Consider the following 18,156-nt stretch of genomic DNA (forward strand, 5'->3'; position numbering starts at 1 on the left):
AACCCTAAATTTTTGGTTTATCGTGTGATTAATTTGGGGAATTTTATCAACTTTTCTCAAATTTATTCAATGAAATAACATGGTTTTGCAATTCTCCCTAGATTTGTGCTTAAGTGTGAAAACATGCTTTTTAGGCCTTAAAATAGCTAAATTTAACTCACTTTAATTCCATTCGATGCCTTGATATGCTTGTCGAGTAATTTCAGGTTCATAAGGCAAGTATTGGATGGAAGAAGTGAGGAGAAAAGCATGCAAAGTGGGAGAACTCATGAAGAAATGAAGGAACCGTAAAGCTGTAAAGCCTGAGCTCTTCGCACTCAAATGACCATAACTTGAGCTACAGAGGTCCAAATGAGGCGGTTCTAGTTGCGTTGGAAAGCTAACATCCGGGGCTTCGAAATGATATAAAATTTACCACATGTTGCTTCACGTTTAGGGGCACGCACGTGCCATGTACGCATGCGCGCTAATGCTGCTCGTGGCCGACTAAAGTGAAATCGTGGCCAGTGATTTTACAGCTCATTTTAGGCCCAATCCAACTCATTTCTGATGCTATTTCATGCTGAATTCAAGCTTGGGCAAGCGGGGAGCAATTGTTTTGTGTTTTGGCATCATGTAGGTTAGTTTCTAGAGAGAGAAGCTCCCTCTTCTCTCTAGAATATGGTTAGGTTAGGTTAATCCATCTTAGATCTAGGCATGATTTCTTGATTTCATCTTGTTTCCTTTACAATTTCTTGTTTCTACTACTCTATTTTTCTTAGTTCTCTTGTCAATTTTACTTTTATGTCTCTTTTATGTTTATGAATGCTCATGTTGGATTTTGTTTACATTTAATGAAATTTGATGATTGATGTTCTTTTATTGATGGTTTGAGTTGTGGTTTTACTTTCCTTGTAATTGGTAGTTGTTAGATTTTATTATTCTTGCAATTTATGATGATTACTTTCATTGCACTCTACATGTTTGATAAAATATTTTCTCTAGTTTTTGAGTAGTTCTCTTTACTCTTGGCCTAGGCTAGAGAAGTGAGTGACCTTGAGTCATTGGGTCTCAATGAATTGGTGATTTGAGAATCCTTGGTGATCAATTTGATACTCATTGACACCAACCTACTACTAATCTAATTAGTAGATAGGTTGGACTTATGGGTTGATGTGATCAAGCCTATTTGACGTACTTCAAGTTTAGGAGTAGATATTACGTACTTAAAGCTTTTGGAAGTAGACTTAATAGGTTGGCCTCTCATATTTATCAATATATGGTTTGTAGACAAGGATGGTGATCTCAATTTCCCATGTCTTAGCCAAGAGTTCTTTCTCTTTATTTTATTAGTTCTTGTCATTTTACTTTCTTGTTATTTACTTTTTTTGTCAAAATATAAAATCAAACCCCCTTACATTTTCATAGCCAATAATTGAGCACTTCATTGCAATTTCTTGTGAGACGACCCGGAGTTTAAATACTTCGTTTAATTTTCATTGGGGTTTGTACATGTGACAACTCAATTTTTTTTATGTGAGTATTGTTTGTTGGTTTGGAGCTATGCTTACAACGAAGTAGTTCTTATTTCCATAAGAAGGAAATCTAAACCGACACTCAAAGCTCATCATCAAAAATGGTGCCGTTGCCGGGGAGTTGCAATGGTGTTATGTTATTAGCTATTGTATATATGTTAATATGCTTCTTTGCTAGTTTTTGCTTGTTTTAAGAGTTAGTTTTTATTAGTTCTTACTAATTTTGTTTTTATTTCCTCTTGCTATTATGAATTCTCACCACTTTGGCTATGAGTTTGGCTCAAATTATGTTGTAGGAAATGGGAGCTACAATGACAACATGCATCAAGGATGGAACAATCAAAGGTGGAGGGAGCCTCAAAGGATTGATCACCCTTCTTGGCAACAACCCCCTCCGATTTTCTATAGGTATAATTCCCATCCTAATGCATATTAATCTAATGGATGTGGTGACCCTTATTGTGATTGTCAACAACCACCACCACATGCCTATGAACCACCCCTTCAACATGATTTTGAACCACCTTACTCACAACCCCCATACCACCAAACACCTCATTATGACCCTAATCCCTATCCACCATACCAACCACCTTATGAACCATATGAATCACACATGGAACTACCACCATTCCAACACAATTACTCTCAAGAACCACCTCAATATACACCACTTCCATACCCTTACCAAGATGAACCAACTTCCAATTATAAAATCTTCCTCCCAAATAATGAACCTTCTCTTCCACCATCACCTCCCGATGAAGCCCCCACGCAGGAATTGAAAGATCTTGAATCTCATATCCAAATCCAACAAAAGGGGATGGAAAAGGAGTTTAAGGAGCTAGGATCCAAGATGGCTATCCTTGTGGAAGCTATTAGCAATATGGCCTCCTCCCGACTAAGCCTAAGCAACCAAGGTACTCCCATTGACGAATGTGGAGAAGCAACCAAGGAGCACAGTGAGGGAGTGAGTTTAGAGCTTCAAGGTGAAGAAGAGGAGTTGAAGAAAGAATTTCCACAAGGGGAGGAAGATGAAATAATTGAGTCGGAAGGAGTGGTTGAAGACCTAGGAGATGTTGGAAGTCTATGGGAATGTAACATTAGAGAGCCCTCTTCTGAGATACTTGATGTTGATGTTGAGGAGGGTGTACAACCTCCAAAGCATATTATGATTGAAGACTTTGAAGAGTTTGATCAATAGATGGATTCAATCATTGAGGAGTTCCTATCTACAATTGAATCCTCTCCCATTGGGCTTGACATAGAGGGTAAGGAAGAAGATACCTCACCTCCCATAGCCTTAGTAAGCAATGAAGAAGAGATTGAATTGGAAGGAAGCTACCAAGAGGAAGAGGTTGAGCAAGAAGCAAGCTCCACCAATGAAGGGTGTATAGAAGAAGTTGGTGAGCAAGGAATTGAACTTAAAGAAGCTTGAAAAGAGGTGGAAGTTACAAGGGAAGAGCACAAGGGAATGGATCTCACATTGGCTAAGTGTGGGGAGGTCCCCCTTCCTAAGTCACCATTATCCAACACAACATTCAAGTGAGTAAAATTTCTATCCCTAAGATTCACTTTCTCATTTGAATATGGTTTGCTTGAAAATGATGTTCAACTTAGAGCTCTTTGTGGAATTAAGAGTAGGAGAGAGTTGTGTAATGGTTGGAAACGTCACTCTAAGTTCATGATGGTTGCATGCTCAAAGTTGAATAGTAATGGTTGGTGTAGAACCAAATTGCATGGGTCTAGGAGAATGTTTGGATGCTTAATTGAGAATTCTAAGGTCATGCCACCCAATTGGAATCATGATGATCAATTAGAAGATGGGTATCAAAACAAAGTGTGGGATCCCGGATCGCACAAGGAGAATCAAATTTGGGAGCCCATGGCTTGTGTGGAACTCCATCAAGGCTTGGAGTCATCATCTTTGAAGACTAAAGCTTATTGGAGATTCAAGCATTGGTGGATGTTCAAGAATAGCTTCAAGCACAAGCCACCTTAAGAGGAGCTCCCCATAAGTCCAATTTAAGGACAATAAACAAAAATGCTAGGTGGGAGACACCCCACCATGGTAAATTCTTTTCATTTTTCCCTTTTGTACATATTGGTAATTAGTTTAATTTCATGTTTTGTTGAGTTTGTTGAGTATAATTGGTAGTTTAGTACGTTAAATAAGGTTTTATGGTGTTTTGGTAGCTGTTCGGGGGTTCAGAAGGCTTGGTTTGGTGCAAGAACTTGGAAAAATTTTGAAAAACAGAGCACCAACTCGTGCGTGCGCACCTGGCATGTACGCGTGCCTCAAGCATTTTCGATCACCCACGCGAACGCGCCATGTGTGCGAACACGTGGATTGAAAAATTTCATCCCTCTATACATTGACCCGAGAGTTGTGCCTACATTGCGCTAGCACCATGCCTGAGGCATAAGTCAACCCGCGCGTACGCGCACCTGGCGCGTACACGTCCTTGATGCTAATTGCGCAATGCATGCACCCACACGCTATGCGCACATGCGCTGATAGCGCCACCTGCCTTCCTGGTACATGTTCCAGAGAGTTGGGCCAACCTTGGGCCGACACTGTGCCTCACGCATAACCTCACCCACGCGTGCGCGAACCTGGCGCGTATGCGTTCTTCTGCCAAACTGAACATCGGCATGTAAGCGTGCATGACGCATCCGCGCCGGTAAAAAAAAGAGTTTTTTTCTCATCTTCCATTTTCTTTTGTCCATTGCATTCGCACACTTTTATTATTTGCATTTTCATTTTGTTTTTATAGCTTGTTTTTACTTTCTTTTTTTAGCCTCTTATATGAATAATGGTGTTGAATTTTCTCACTCAATTGTTGAGAATTTCTTGGTTGAGAATTTCTTGGTTAATCTTGGTGCTTCTTGACTTGTTTGATATTGTTGGGTGATGAAACTTTTAAATCAATGCTTAATCTTGTATGACTCTTATACTCTTTGTGCATTAATATGAACTTGCATGTCTTTCATGACCTACTCTTTCTAGTCGAACTTGACGCTTTTGAGTGCTCTTCATGCTTTGACTTTACTCTTGCATCAAGTATTAGTTAATATACCTTTGCTTGAATTGCTTTCTCACTCACATGCGTAGCTAACATGTAGTGAGAATCCTACTCTTATTTGGCATTAGCCCCCGCCTATGTCCTATATGCTTTGTTATCTTTGTTGTAGGCTTAATTTTCTTTCTTTTTCTCTCCTTTGAGGTTGGCCACCAAGAAAGAAAGGAATAGAAAAGCTTCAAATAGGGCAACAAACAAGTTCACCCGAACAACCCTTTGAAGAAACTCATCAATTGTAGCTACTCATCCACCTTGCTCTTCTTTGCATGCACCGAGGACAGTGCAAATTTCTAAGTGTGGGGAGGTCGTCCGACCGACCTCCATGGGCAACAACTTCCTTTTTCAATACCAATTTTTTTTGTTAGTTAGTTGTTGCATTACATGATAGGTTGCATGTTAGTTATAATTTGTATATATTCTATCATTTCTTTTTATGTTTGGACTACTTGGTTAAGGTGATGATTTCTTTTCCAAGAAACTGTTTTTAGGGCACCCTACCAATTTGAAAATTTTTTTTGTGACAAACTTGCTTGAAGAATTTATTTTGGGACATAGTTTTCAAGCTAAGAACACAAGCATGTGAGTTTTAAGCCAAATTGTGTGGTTACATCTTATAACCACTTATTTTCATTCTTGTGTGCATTGTTCTCTTTCTATGATTGTAATCCTTGCTTTGTTTGATTCTTTATATTCATTATTCCATGTATACATGCATTTATATGATTGAGGCCATCATTTCATTTAGCTCACTTACCCAAATAGCGTACCTTTCATCAACCGTTGTTAGCCAAATTTGAGCCTATTTAATCCCTTTTGTTCTTAATTTTAGCACATCACTACCCCTAAGTGAAAAACAATAAATGTCCTTAATTTGGATTTTTGATTATCTTAGGCTAGTGAGGGTGTGTATCATTTGAGTATGAGAAACTTGGGACATTGGTTGAGGTAAAAGTGTAATTTTTGTATTTTTGTTGAAAATATTGGGAATTGGGTACATATTCATGCACTATATGTAAAACCATATGCATTGATATGTTTGTATATACTTTTGAAAAAACAAAAAAATGTGAAAAAATGATAAAGAAAAAAAATATATATATAGAAAAAGAAAAAAAGAGAAAAAAATAAAAAGCGGACAAAATGCCCCAAAGTAAAGTTCAATAAAAATCAATGCATATGGAATATGAATTAAAGAGAATGCATGAGTATGTGAAAAAGTGGGAATCATGGGTAGCTAGGTTGTGTATTAGAATTGTATAGACTGTTATATGTGTTAGGTGAGAGCTTAGGCTAATCAAATATGCAAATTTTAAGCTCACTTAGCCATATATGCATCCCACCTTTACCCTAGCCCCATTATAACCTATGAACAAGTCCTCATGATGAATGTATGCATGCATTGAATAATTGTTGATTGTTAGATGAAAAACAAATCATGGAAAGAATGATTAGAAGAGAATTGAGTAGATCGACCCTATACACTAGAGCGACTAGAGCGGATATACTTCCGGTGAGGGTTCGATGCTCAATTCCTTGTTCCCGGCTTTCATGAGCTTTCTTCTTGCAAGTCTATTTGAACTTCATTTTGATATTTGAATTGGTAGGATTCATGAATCATCATATGATCTTAGCTCAACTTGTTCATACATGCTCTTGGGAATTGATTTACTTTTAACCAAGTAGATAGAATCATATTGCATTTAGTCGCATTCATATAGATAGGTGCATATAGTTTCTTTGCATTGAATAAATGTTCATACCCTTTTCTTGTCCTTCTTTATTCTTAGCATGAGGACATGCTTGGTTTAAGTGTGGGGAGATTTGATAAACTCCGATTTTGTGGTTTATCTTGTGCTTAATTTGGGGGATTTTATCAACTTTTCTCACATTTATTCCATAAAATAGCATGGTTTTGCAATTCTCCCAAGATTTGTGCTTAAGTGTGAAAACATATTTTTTAGGCCTTAAAATAGCTAAATTTAACTCACTTTAATTCCATTCGATGCCTTGATATGTTTGTTGAGTAATTTCAGGTTCATAAGGCAAGTATTGGATGGAAGAAGTGAGGAGAAAAGCATGCAAAGTGGGAGAACTCATGAAGAAATGAAGGAACCGTAAAGCTGTCAAGCCTGAGCTCTTCGCATTCAAATGACCATAACATGAGCTACAGAGGTCCAAATGAGGCGGTTCTAGTTGCGTTGGAAAGCTAACATCCGAGGCTTCGAAATGATATAAAATTTACCACATGTTGCTTCACGTTTAGGGGCACGCACGCGCCATGTACGTGTACGCGCTGATGCTGCTCATGGCCCACTAAAGTGAAATCGTGGCCAGCGATTTTACAGCTCATTTTAGGCCCAATCCAACTCATTTCTGATGCTATTTCATGCTGAATTCAAGCTTGGGCAAGCGGGGAGCAATTGTTGTGTTTTGGCATCATGTAGGTTAGTTTCTAGAGAGAAAAGCTCCCTCTTCTCTCTAGAATATGGTTAGGTTAGGTTAATCCATCTTAGATCTAGGCATGATTTCTTGATTTCATCTTGTTTCCTTTACAATTTCTTGTTTCTACTACTCTATTTTTCTTAGTTCTCTTGTCAATTTTACTTTTATATCTCTTTTATGTTTATGAAGGCTCATGTTGGATTTTGTTTACATTTAATGAAATTTGATGATTGATGTTCTTTTATTGATGATTTGAGTTGTGATTTTACTTTCCTTGTAATTGGTAGTTGTTAGATTTTATTATTCTTGCAATTTATGATGTTTACTTTCATTGCACTCTATATGTTTGATAAAACGTTTTCTCTAGTTTTTGAGTAGTTCTCTTTACTCTTGGCCTAGGCTAGGAAAGTGAGTGACCTTGAGTCATTGGGTCTTAATGAATTGGTGATTTGAGCATCCTTGGTGATCAATTTGTTACTCATTGACACCAACCCACTACTAATCTAATTAGTAGATAGGTTGGGACTTATGGGTTGATGTGATCAAGCCTATTTGACGTACTTCAAGCTTAGGAGTAGATATTACGTACTTAAAGCTTTTGGAAGTAGACTTAATATGGTTTGTAGACAAGGATGGTGATCTCAATTTCCCATGTCTTAGCCAAGAGTTCTTTCCCTTTATTTTATTAGTTCTTGTTATTTTACTTTCTTGTTATTTACTTTTCTTGTCAAAATATAAAATCAAACCCCCCTTACATTTTCATAGCCAATAATTGAGAACTTTATTGCAATTCCTTGTGAGACGACCCGGAGTTTAAATACTTCGATTAATTTTCATTGGGGTTTGTACATATGACAACTCAATTTTTTTTATGTGAGTATTGTTTGTTGGTTTGTAGCTATGCTTACAACGAAGTAGTTCTTATTTCTATAAGAAGGAAATCTAAACCAACACTCTAAGCTCATCATGAGTGATGTTTTTGTACGTCAATTTTTGGTGCCATTGCCGGGAAGCTGCAATAGTTTGCTAATTTATTGGTTGGATTTTTATTTTATTTGTATTTTCTTTTATTTTATTTTATTACCATGAGCTGTATATTTCTTTCATTGAATGACGTGTTCATTACCTGATCCCAGCCTACCCGTTTTTGATCCTAAAATTGAAAGAACTATCTCACGTATAAGGCGGGCTCGGCATCGGTTTGTCCTTTCTGAGGACGAATTTAAAACGTCATTTAAGGAAGAAACATCCCTTTCTACTGATTTGGTTGATTTGAGCGCAGAGGACATGGCAGCTCCTAGGAGGATTACTCTTCAGGAGGCAGGAGCTCCAGACTTTACATTACCACCATTCCAAGCGCGTCATCCAAATCTAGGTGCAGATATTAAACTGAAGAGTGCACTTATTAATCTACTACCGAAGTTTCATGGCTTACCTGTTCAAGAGCCTCTCAAGCACCTCAGAGATTTTCAGACAGCCTGTTCTACTGTCAGGTGTAATGGTGCAACTGAGACTTCTATTCTGCTGGCAGTATTCCCATTTTCTCTTGAAGGAAAGGTGAGAGAGTGGTACTACACACAACCTGAAGTAGTTGTTACTAACTGGGATACGCTCAGGAGAGAATTCCTAGAAAAATACTTCCCAGCTGAAGTTACTGATAGACTAAGGAAAGAGATTTCAATGATCATCCAAGGCGAATCCGAGACTCTCTACGAGTACTGGGAGCACTTCACTAATCTCCTAGACGCATGCCCCCACCACATGATTGACAAGTTGGTGTTGATCGGCTACTTCACAGAAGGCATGAAGCCTCAGGATAAGACTACATTAGATGGTGCAAGCAATGGTTCTCTGAAAAAGTACAAGGCCATAGATGAAGCTTGGAAACTAATCACCGACCTGGCTGAGTCTACTCAGACTCACAAGCGCAACAGGAACAACCATCCCAAGGCTGTGGCAGAGGTTTTCTCTAGCAGTAAGAATACCACTCTCACACAATCACTATGTGAGATAACCAACCTACTGAAGCAAACACATCTGGGCCAGCAACAGTCTCAACCTCCTTCACCATAACGTAGTCAACAACTGGTTCCTGAGAGAGTATGCAAAATATGTGCTGATTATAGTCATTACACTGATGAGTGTCTACAACTCCAACATGAGGACAACACCTTGGCAGCTACTCACAATTCTATGATCACTCGAATCAAGGATACTATCAACAAGGCAGCAACTATAACCAAGGTAGAAACATTAACCAAGGTTGGTAGGACAACTCCAACCAGGGTTGGAGAGATAATTCCAACCAGGAATAGAGGGATAACTACAACAGAAGAGGCAGAGACAACTATGGAAATCAGAGGTGGAATAACAACAACAACCAGCAAAATCAGTATCAGTAGAATCCTTCATATCAACAGCAGAACCAGAACTAGCCTTACAGAGCACCTCACCAAAGGCAGTCCCAAGCACCTCAAAACAACCAACAGTAGACCCCTCAGATTACTTACCCCCCTTCCTCTTCTAATGACGAGTTACTACACTTGATTGATCAAAGACAAAAGACCATAGAGAACAACCTCACTTCTACTTTGAATGGTCTAAACTCTACCTTGCAAGCTCTTGTCTCACAGATTGGATCACTGAATAACTCCAACAACCAGCCTTCAAACTCCAGTGGAATTTCCTCTCAACCTTTACCCAACCCCAAGGGAGGTATCAATGCCATCACTTTGAGGTCCGAAACCACACTGCAAGAGAGGAATTCAGAGGAGCCAAGCTCACTAGAATATGTTCCAATGGAGGACATGGTTGAAGTGGAGGAAGTTAAAGAAGAAGATGAAGTACAAGACTTGGTTGAAGAAGAAATACCTCACCCGAGGAATAGAGCACCAAGGGACGCAGAAGCTGCAAGAGACGCAGAAACAGCAGGAGATGCCGTCCATATTCCATTTCCGCACCTTGCAAGGAAGTCTAGAAAGCAGATGGAACTCGATCCCAAAATTATAGAAATCTTCAAAAAGATTAAGGTAACTGTTCCCCTTTTTGATGTTATTCAGCAAGTACCTAAATATGAAAAATTCCTAAAAGATTTATGCATTCATAAGGATAAGATTAACGAATTAGAAACTATTCATTTAGGTAGTTCCATATCTGCTTTAATGGGGGGTATACATGAAAAATGTAGTGACCCAGGTCCATGCATGGTTAACTGTACCATCAGAGGTGTAATATTCTCTGACTGCATGTGTGATTTAGGAGCGTGCGTGAGTATTATGCCTTTGTCTATATATGATGCTCTGAGGCTCCCTCCTTTAAAAAGGTTGGCAGCTCGTTTTGTGTTAGCAGATAAAAGCATTATTACAGTGGTTGGAATTGCTGAGGACGTGCTGGTGAGCATTAAGGGGCTCACATTTCTCATTGACCTTTATATCCTGGAGATACCCCAAAATGACTCAGGGAAGCCATCATCCATCCTTCTTGGAAGACCATTCTTGAAGACTTCGAAGTTCAAGCTGGATGCCTTTTCTGAAACCTACTCTTTTGAGATAGACGGCCGAGCAGTGAGCTTCAATCTGAATGAAGCTATGAAGCATCCTCTAGAAGATCATTCCATCTTCGAGTGTAACATCATTGATGAGACTGTAGCTGCAGTCACCCAAGAAGAATTGGAAGAGATGCACATGGAGCACGGTCCAAGTGTGGAGAAACCCTCTGAACACAATGAGGACGCCTTGCCCTTATCACTAGCTCCAGAAGATCCAGTGCCTAGTCGGGAGCAGAAATTGGAGTTAAAGTCCCTTCCACCCCATCTCAAGTATGCTTACCTTGAGGATAATCAGAAGCTCCTAGTCATCATTGCAAGGAAACTCACTACCCAACAAGAGAAGCAGCTACTTAGTGTGCTGAGAAGACACAAGGCCATTGGGTGGAGCTTGGCAAATATAGTAGGCATCAGCCCTCAAGTTTGTGAGCATAAGATATTTTTAGAAGAGAGAGCAAGGCCTATCCATCAACCTCAGAGAAAACTAAACCCCACCATACTGGAGGTTGTTAAGAAGGAAGTGACCAGATTACTTGAGGTAGATATCATCTACCCCATCTCAGACAGTGAGTGGGTCAGTCTAGTACAAGTGGTGCCCAAGAAATCTGGAGTTACTACAGTGCAGGGTGAGCATGGAGAGCTCATAACAACCAGAGTGCAGAATTCTTGGAGGGTTTGCATTGATTACAGACGCCTTAACCAGGCCACTCGTAAGGATCACTACCCCCTGCCATTCATTGATCAAATGCTGGACCGCCTGTCAGGTAAATCACATTACTGCTTTTTAGATGGTTACACAGGCTATTTCCAGATCCATATAGCTCCTGAAGATCAGGAAAAGACTACTTTTACATGTCCTTTTGGGACTTACGCTTACAAGAGAATGCCATTTGGCTTGTGCAATGCACCAGCTACTTTCCAAAGGTGCAAGATGAGTCTTTTCTCTGATCTTCTGGAGAGCTGTATGGAGGTTTTTATGGATGATTTTAGCGTATACGATGATTCCTTCAGCCTTTGTTTGGATAGTTTATCTAGAGTATTAGACAGGTGTGTTAGTTCAAACCTTGTTTTGAATTTTGAAAAGTGTCATCTTATTGTCAAACAAGGTATTGTTTTATGACACGTTGTATCTAATACTGGTATCTCTGTCGATCCAGCATAGGTAAATGTCATTTCTAGTCTACATTACCCCTCCTCCGTGAGGAAAGTTCATTCGTTCCTTGGCCATGCAGGTTTCTACCAGCAGGGACTTCAGTAAGGTAGCATTGCCCTTACCCAGACTACTGCAGAAGGATGTTGAATTCGAGCTAAGTGAGGATTGCATGGTAGCATTCGATAAGCTGAAGATCGCCTTGACTCAAGCTCCAATTGTGAGAGGACCAGACTGGAGCCAGCCTTTTGAGATTATGTGTGATGCCTCCAACCATGCTGTGGGAGCGGCACTGGCCCAGCACGCAGGTAAGGATCCTTTTGTAATTGCATACGCTTCAAAGACATTAGACGCGGCTCAATCTAATTACACTACCACTGAGAAAGAGCTTCTGGCTATTGTTTTTGCTCTGGATAAATTCCGAGCCTACTTACTTGGTACTAAGGTAGTAGTGTACTCGAACCATGCAGCTCTAAAATATTTATTAGCTAAAGAAGAGTCCAAACCAAGGTTGATACGTTGGATACTGTTGCTGCAAGAATTTGACTTAGAAATTAAGGATAGCAGTGGTAACCAGAATTTAGTGGCAGACCACTTGAGTCATCTTGAGCACATTAAGGATGACTCCACTCCTATCAATGATGCTTTTCTATTTGATAGCTTGCATGCAGTATCTGAAGTAGCTCCTTAGTATGCACCTGTAGCTAATTATCTAGTTAACCATACTTTCCCTCCCAATTTTACTAAGCACGAGAGGAACAAGCTGAAAAGCGAGTCCAATTATTATATATGGGATGATCCCTATTTGTGGAGGTATGAAGCTGACCAGATAATTAGAAGATGTGTGCCTCAATCAGAATTCCAGTCCATTTTGGAAGCCTGCCACTCCTCTGAGAGTGGTGACCATTTTGGCCCTCAAAGAACAGCCAGGAAAATTTTAGACTGTGGATTCTGGTGGCCCACTCGTTTTAGAGATGCTGCTGATTTTTGTAAATCTTGTTCCCCATGCCAAAGATTTGGTAATATATCCAAGAGGGATGAGTTGCCCTAACAGATTATGCTTTTCTGTGAAATTTTTTATGTTTGGGGCATTGACTTCATGGGTCCGCTTCCAAATTCAAGCGGTTTCTCATATATATTGTTAGTTGTAGACTATGTTTCTAAGTGGGTAGAAGCAATTCCTACCCGTGCTGATGATGCCAACACTGTTGTCTTCTTTGTTAAAAACCATATTATCTGTCGCTTTGGATCACCACGAGCAATCGTAAGCGATTAAGGCACCCATTTCTGTAACAGGAGACTGACCGCTCTACTGAAGAAACATGGCATCCTTCATAAGATCGCAACAGCCTACCACCCGCAGACTAATGGCCAAGCGGAGGTGTCTAACAGAGAGATAAAGCGTATCCTGGAAAAGATAGTCAAGCCTCATAGGAAGGATTGGAGCACCAGGCTACAAGATGCACTTTAGGCATACCGGACAGCATACAAGACACCTATAGGGATGAGCCCCTTCCGCTTAGTTTATGGAAAAGCATGTCACCTCCCAGTAGAGATAGAACACAAAGCATATTGGGTAGTGAGAGAGATTAACATTGGATTTGAGAAGGTCGGAGCTGAACGGAAGATGCAGCTACAAGAATTAGAGAACCTTCGTCTAGAAGCATATGACAACTCTAGGCGATACAAAGAGAAGATGAAGGCCGTGCATGACAAGCACATTAAAAGGAGAGAGTTCAGACCAGGGGAATTGGTTCTCTTCTACAACTCTAGACTAAGGCTCATGCCAAGCAAGCTGAGATCAGGATGGGAAGGCCCCTATAGAGTAGAGAAGGCAGAGCCATATGGAATCTTTCACCTAAGTCATCCTTCAAGCTCTAAATTCATCAAGGTAAATGAACATCGCCTTAAGCTATATCACGGTGAGCAGATGAAGAAAAGTAAGGAGCTGGAGATCTTTCTCTTGGAGGATCCACCCACAGCAGAAGACTGAGCTAGTGGAATGTCCAACTTAAGGACGTTAAAGAAAAGTGTTGGGTGGGAGTCAACCCACCATGGTATGATCGTTCCTTCTTCCCTTAGTTTTATTTTTAGTAACTCTTCCCATTAGCATTGCATATAGTATGAATTCTGTATTCTGCATATAAAAAAAGAAGCACGCGACGCACAAGCGTCGCTGACGCATACGCGTCATATGTGCTTTCGAAACAACAAAGAAAAAAAGCAGAGAGTTACGCGGGAGCTTGGCTGGAGGCGTGCCATAGGCACAAACACACCCACACGAACGTGTCCCTGACGCGTCCGTGTCACTTGCGAATTCATCCTTCCACTCGTGCGCGTCCCTCACGCGCACGCATGATGCTATGAACTCGACTTAAATAGGTATATGGCAGAGTGTTATGATGGAATGGGGTTGGCATTGTGCTAGAAGCACAAACCCCATCACGCGTACACGTCACCCACGCGTTCGCGTCATTTTTCAACATAAGGCCATTCACGCGTGCGCGTCACCCACGCGCACGCGTCATCCTAAATTTTGGCAAATGTGCGTATGAAACTGAGAGTTGTGCGTGCGCAAGGCTGCTTTCACGCCACTACAACAATTCAGGTCATGCGTGCGTGTCACCCACGCATACGCATCACTTGATCATATCACAAACCACGTGAATGCGTGCTCCACTCGAACGCATGCTCCACGCGTCCGCATCACCTGCACCGCACAGTTATCCTGATCAGCGCCAGAATTCCTATCTTTTCTTCCGTAATCCTAATTCTTTCTTATCCCTCCTTACTTCTTTCTCCCCCCTTCTTTCTTCCTTATTCCCTCTTACTTTTTACTTTCTCCCTCTTTTTTCACATTCATCATCAAGGTTCTTTTTTTTCTTCTTCCATTTTTACTCTTCCATTATTATTTTTTATTTATGTTCTCTTCTTCTCTTTTCTTTTTACTTTCATTATCTATGTTTTCTTTTTCTTCTTTTTTTTCTTTTGATTGGTGTTAAAAATTTAATTGGGTGATTGTTTTCTTCTATATTTTGCTTGTGAGTGTATCAAGGAATTGCTTGACAATTAATATTACTTCTTAAAAGGGTTGCTTGCATGTTCAATTTAATGCTTTCAATAACATATTTACCACGCATGCTAAGTGTTTGTGAAAAAGCCCGTAAGGCATTATGCATTCTTTTTAGATCATTCTATCCTACTACCTTAATGCCTGTTCACAAAACCCCTTTTTTATATATTATTGATTAAATATAATTGTCAATACAAACAGATTGTTAGTTTACAACACTTGATAATCAAATTGGACAATTAATGCTTGATCTATGCTACTCATGCCTTTGCCGGCATGCGAATAAACACCTTGCATCTGCTAGCCATAACATGCACTTGCTATATTTCCAGCGATGAACTTATCACATGTAGTCGTGACCATGTGTTAACGACGTCCTTCTTTACCGTGCAATGATTATCACTTCCACTGCTCTCTTCCTTGCTCAAACCCTCAGCTTTACATGTTACTTTCCTTTTCTTTTTTCAGGATGGCCACCAAGAAGGGTAAAGAGAAAGCTACTCCCAAACCATCAGCAAGGAAAGGAACAAAAAGAGCACTAGCTGCGGAACCTTCCTCAACAGCAGTAAAGCCTTCAACAAAGTGAATCAAGAGGATCATCAAGGTCAATGTAAAACAGAAAGCCTTTCCAGCAAGGGACACTACACGGTTCACTAACCGCTATTGTGAGTAGATGTTCCCCATACTGGCTGAGCGGAACTATAACAATGAGTACCTACTCATCCTCCCGACCCACATTGTTGAATTTGTTGAACCCCACATTGAGCGAAGACAATGGGGATTCTTACGAAGACAGTCACGGCAGGTTAATCTATCGTGGGTAGTTGAATTCTACTCCAATTTTTACATGCTAACACTGCAGTCTATCTACATTCGTCAGAAGCAAGTCCCCATAACTTAAGAAGCCATTCAGCGAGCTTTAGATCTTCCCCCTGCCCCTGAAGGATTCGACGCATTTCAAGAAGCCTCTGTCCAACGCCAGACATACAAATTTAACTGGGACACCGTTCTCAGAGTTATAGCACAACCTGGCAGCTGATGGATCTATGGATACCATCGTTCCCGACCTAAAGGGATATTGGCTTCAGCACTTACCTTGGAGGCTCGAGTGTGGGCGCTGATTATGTCCCGCTATGTTTTTCGAGCACTCACGAGTCCTCTTTCACTGCAGACATGGCTGTTCTACTCTGGTGTATCCTTACAGACCAGCCTCTCAATTTACCAAGACACCTTCGGCATGCTATGGGACACGTGCAGATTACGGGCAACCTACCTTTTCTTGCATTAGTTTTAGATCTTGTCTCAGGAGCCGGAGTCTCCTACAGAGCTGGGAACACCAAGGCCATGATTCCACGGGATGATCAGTACGTCCCTAACGGGAAGTATATCAGACCTACAGCAGCCACGACTAGCTGGCCTACAAAACCGACGGGAGATATTCATTCTCCTTCCACATCACAAGCACCTCCAACAAACCAACTGCTCCATCAGATACTTGAGAGATTGGACCAGCTAGACCTGCAAGGAAAGCGAAGGGAGCGTCGTAACAAGCGCCAATTTACATACCTCAAGGAGCTGCTTGTTGGCAACCACCCACCCGAGGAAGATCCGGACTCCACTTCTTTTACTAGCTTAGGGAGCCATGATGGTCCCGCTTGTGGAGACACTGCTACCAGTCCCCCTTTGTTCCTAACTGATGGCACCGAAGACAGTGCCAAGCTTTAAGTGTGGGAAGGTCGGTCAGTACTTGACTTCCGGAGGTAATTTCTCTTTCTTAAAACACCAATAGGATATTTATTTTTCTTTTGTTAGAATAGGATAAATTTCATAGTAATAGGTATTTGCATACATATTCTAATTGGTTGAAAAATAATAAGTTTCTCTTTAAGACCCTATTTTTGAAAAAATGTACTAATTTAAATTAAAAATCTTTTTGTGTTAAAACTTGTTTGAAGTTGTATTTGGAACATAAAATGATAGCTAAAGAACACACAACCCATGAGATTTGAACTTAATTACATGGTTACATTATTTAACCATAAAAATTTTATTCTTGTGTGTTTACTTCTCTATGATTGTAATCTATATTTTGTTCCATCCTAGATGTCCATTGTTTAGTGTATTTAAATATATGCATATGACTGAGGCCATTAATTGTTTTTGCTCACTTATCCCAAAAATAAGCCCACCCTTTTAAATCACCTTTGTTAGCCACTTTGAGCCTTTTTAATCCCCGTTATTCTATATTTTACCACATCACTAGCCCTAAGCAGAAAAATAAATTAATCACCCCAAATTGAATCTTTGGCTAGCTTAAGTTAGAGATTGTGTATCAACTAAGTGTGGGAAAACTGTGGGAACATGGGTTAATAACGGAATGTGTTGTGTTCTCATTTTGATTAAATATTGGGAATTTGAGTATCTACTCATGTGAGACCAGGAAAATTAAAAATTTATGTGCATCGATAAGTTATATTTATTTCCCCTTTAAAAAAATAATAATATTCAAATAATTAAATAAATCAGTAAATAAGGGGACAAAATCACCCCAATGTTAAGTTGATGAAAAGATCAATGCACATGTGATACAAATTAAAAGAAAGGTTAATTCATGAGTATCTAATGCAAAAGTGGGAAATTATGGGTAGCTAGGCATAAATTTAGAATTTATATAGAGCGTGTATGTGTTTATGTGAGAGCTTCTGTTAGTCAAGGATTCGATTTATAGCTCACTTAGCCATTCATATGTCCTTACCCTTACCTTGGCCCCATTACAACCTTGAAAAGACCTCATGATGTTTGCATTAGTACATTAAATACTTGTTGATTGGTTAGGTAAAGAACAAAGTTTAGAAAGCATGACTAGAGAAGAGTAGAGTGATTACCCTATACACTTGAGTGACTAGAGTGCATATACACTATCAGTGAGGGTTCAATGCTTAATTCTATGTTCCCTGCTTTTATGAGCTATCTTCTTACAAGTTTACTTGTCTTTTATTATATAATTTGAATTAGTGGAATTTGATTTATGTTTGTCTTGAAGAACTTATTTGCTTTTAACCAAGTAGACAAAAATCATCTTAGCACATAGTTACATTCATACATAGGTTGCATTGCATTGCATGAGTCTTATTTTTCCCTACTCATTTATTTTATCTCCTTGAGCTAAGCATGAGGATATGCTAATGTTTAAGTGTGGGGAGTTTGATAAACCACTATTTTGTGGTTTATCCGGTGCTAATTTGAGTGGTTTTTATTAACTCTTTATTCACTTATTCATACTATTTGCATAATTTTACAATTCCTTCCTAATCATGCTCTATGATTGAAAACCTGCTCCCTAAGGTTTT

General features: G+C 39.7%; 1 protein-coding gene across 1 annotated transcript; it reads left to right on the top strand.

Annotated features, from left to right (window-relative positions):
• The first annotated feature begins 13,237 nt into the window (after positions 1–13,237).
• Positions 13,238–13,726, top strand: LOC107470246 (uncharacterized). The gene has a single exon (XM_016089642.1). The coding sequence runs from the start codon at positions 13,238–13,240 to the stop codon at positions 13,724–13,726; it is 489 nt and encodes a 162-aa protein (XP_015945128.1).
• Positions 13,727–18,156: the final 4,430 nt, after the last annotated feature.

This window comes from Arachis duranensis, chromosome 6 (assembly GCF_000817695.3).
Source record: "Arachis duranensis cultivar V14167 chromosome 6, aradu.V14167.gnm2.J7QH, whole genome shotgun sequence".
Classification (NCBI taxonomy): domain Eukaryota; kingdom Viridiplantae; phylum Streptophyta; class Magnoliopsida; order Fabales; family Fabaceae; genus Arachis; species Arachis duranensis.

Excerpts from the sequence above, each read along its gene's own strand:
- LOC107470246 (XM_016089642.1), top strand. The coding sequence starts at position 13,238 with ATGAGCCCCTTCCGCTTAGTTTATGGAAAAGCATGTCACCTCCCAGTA.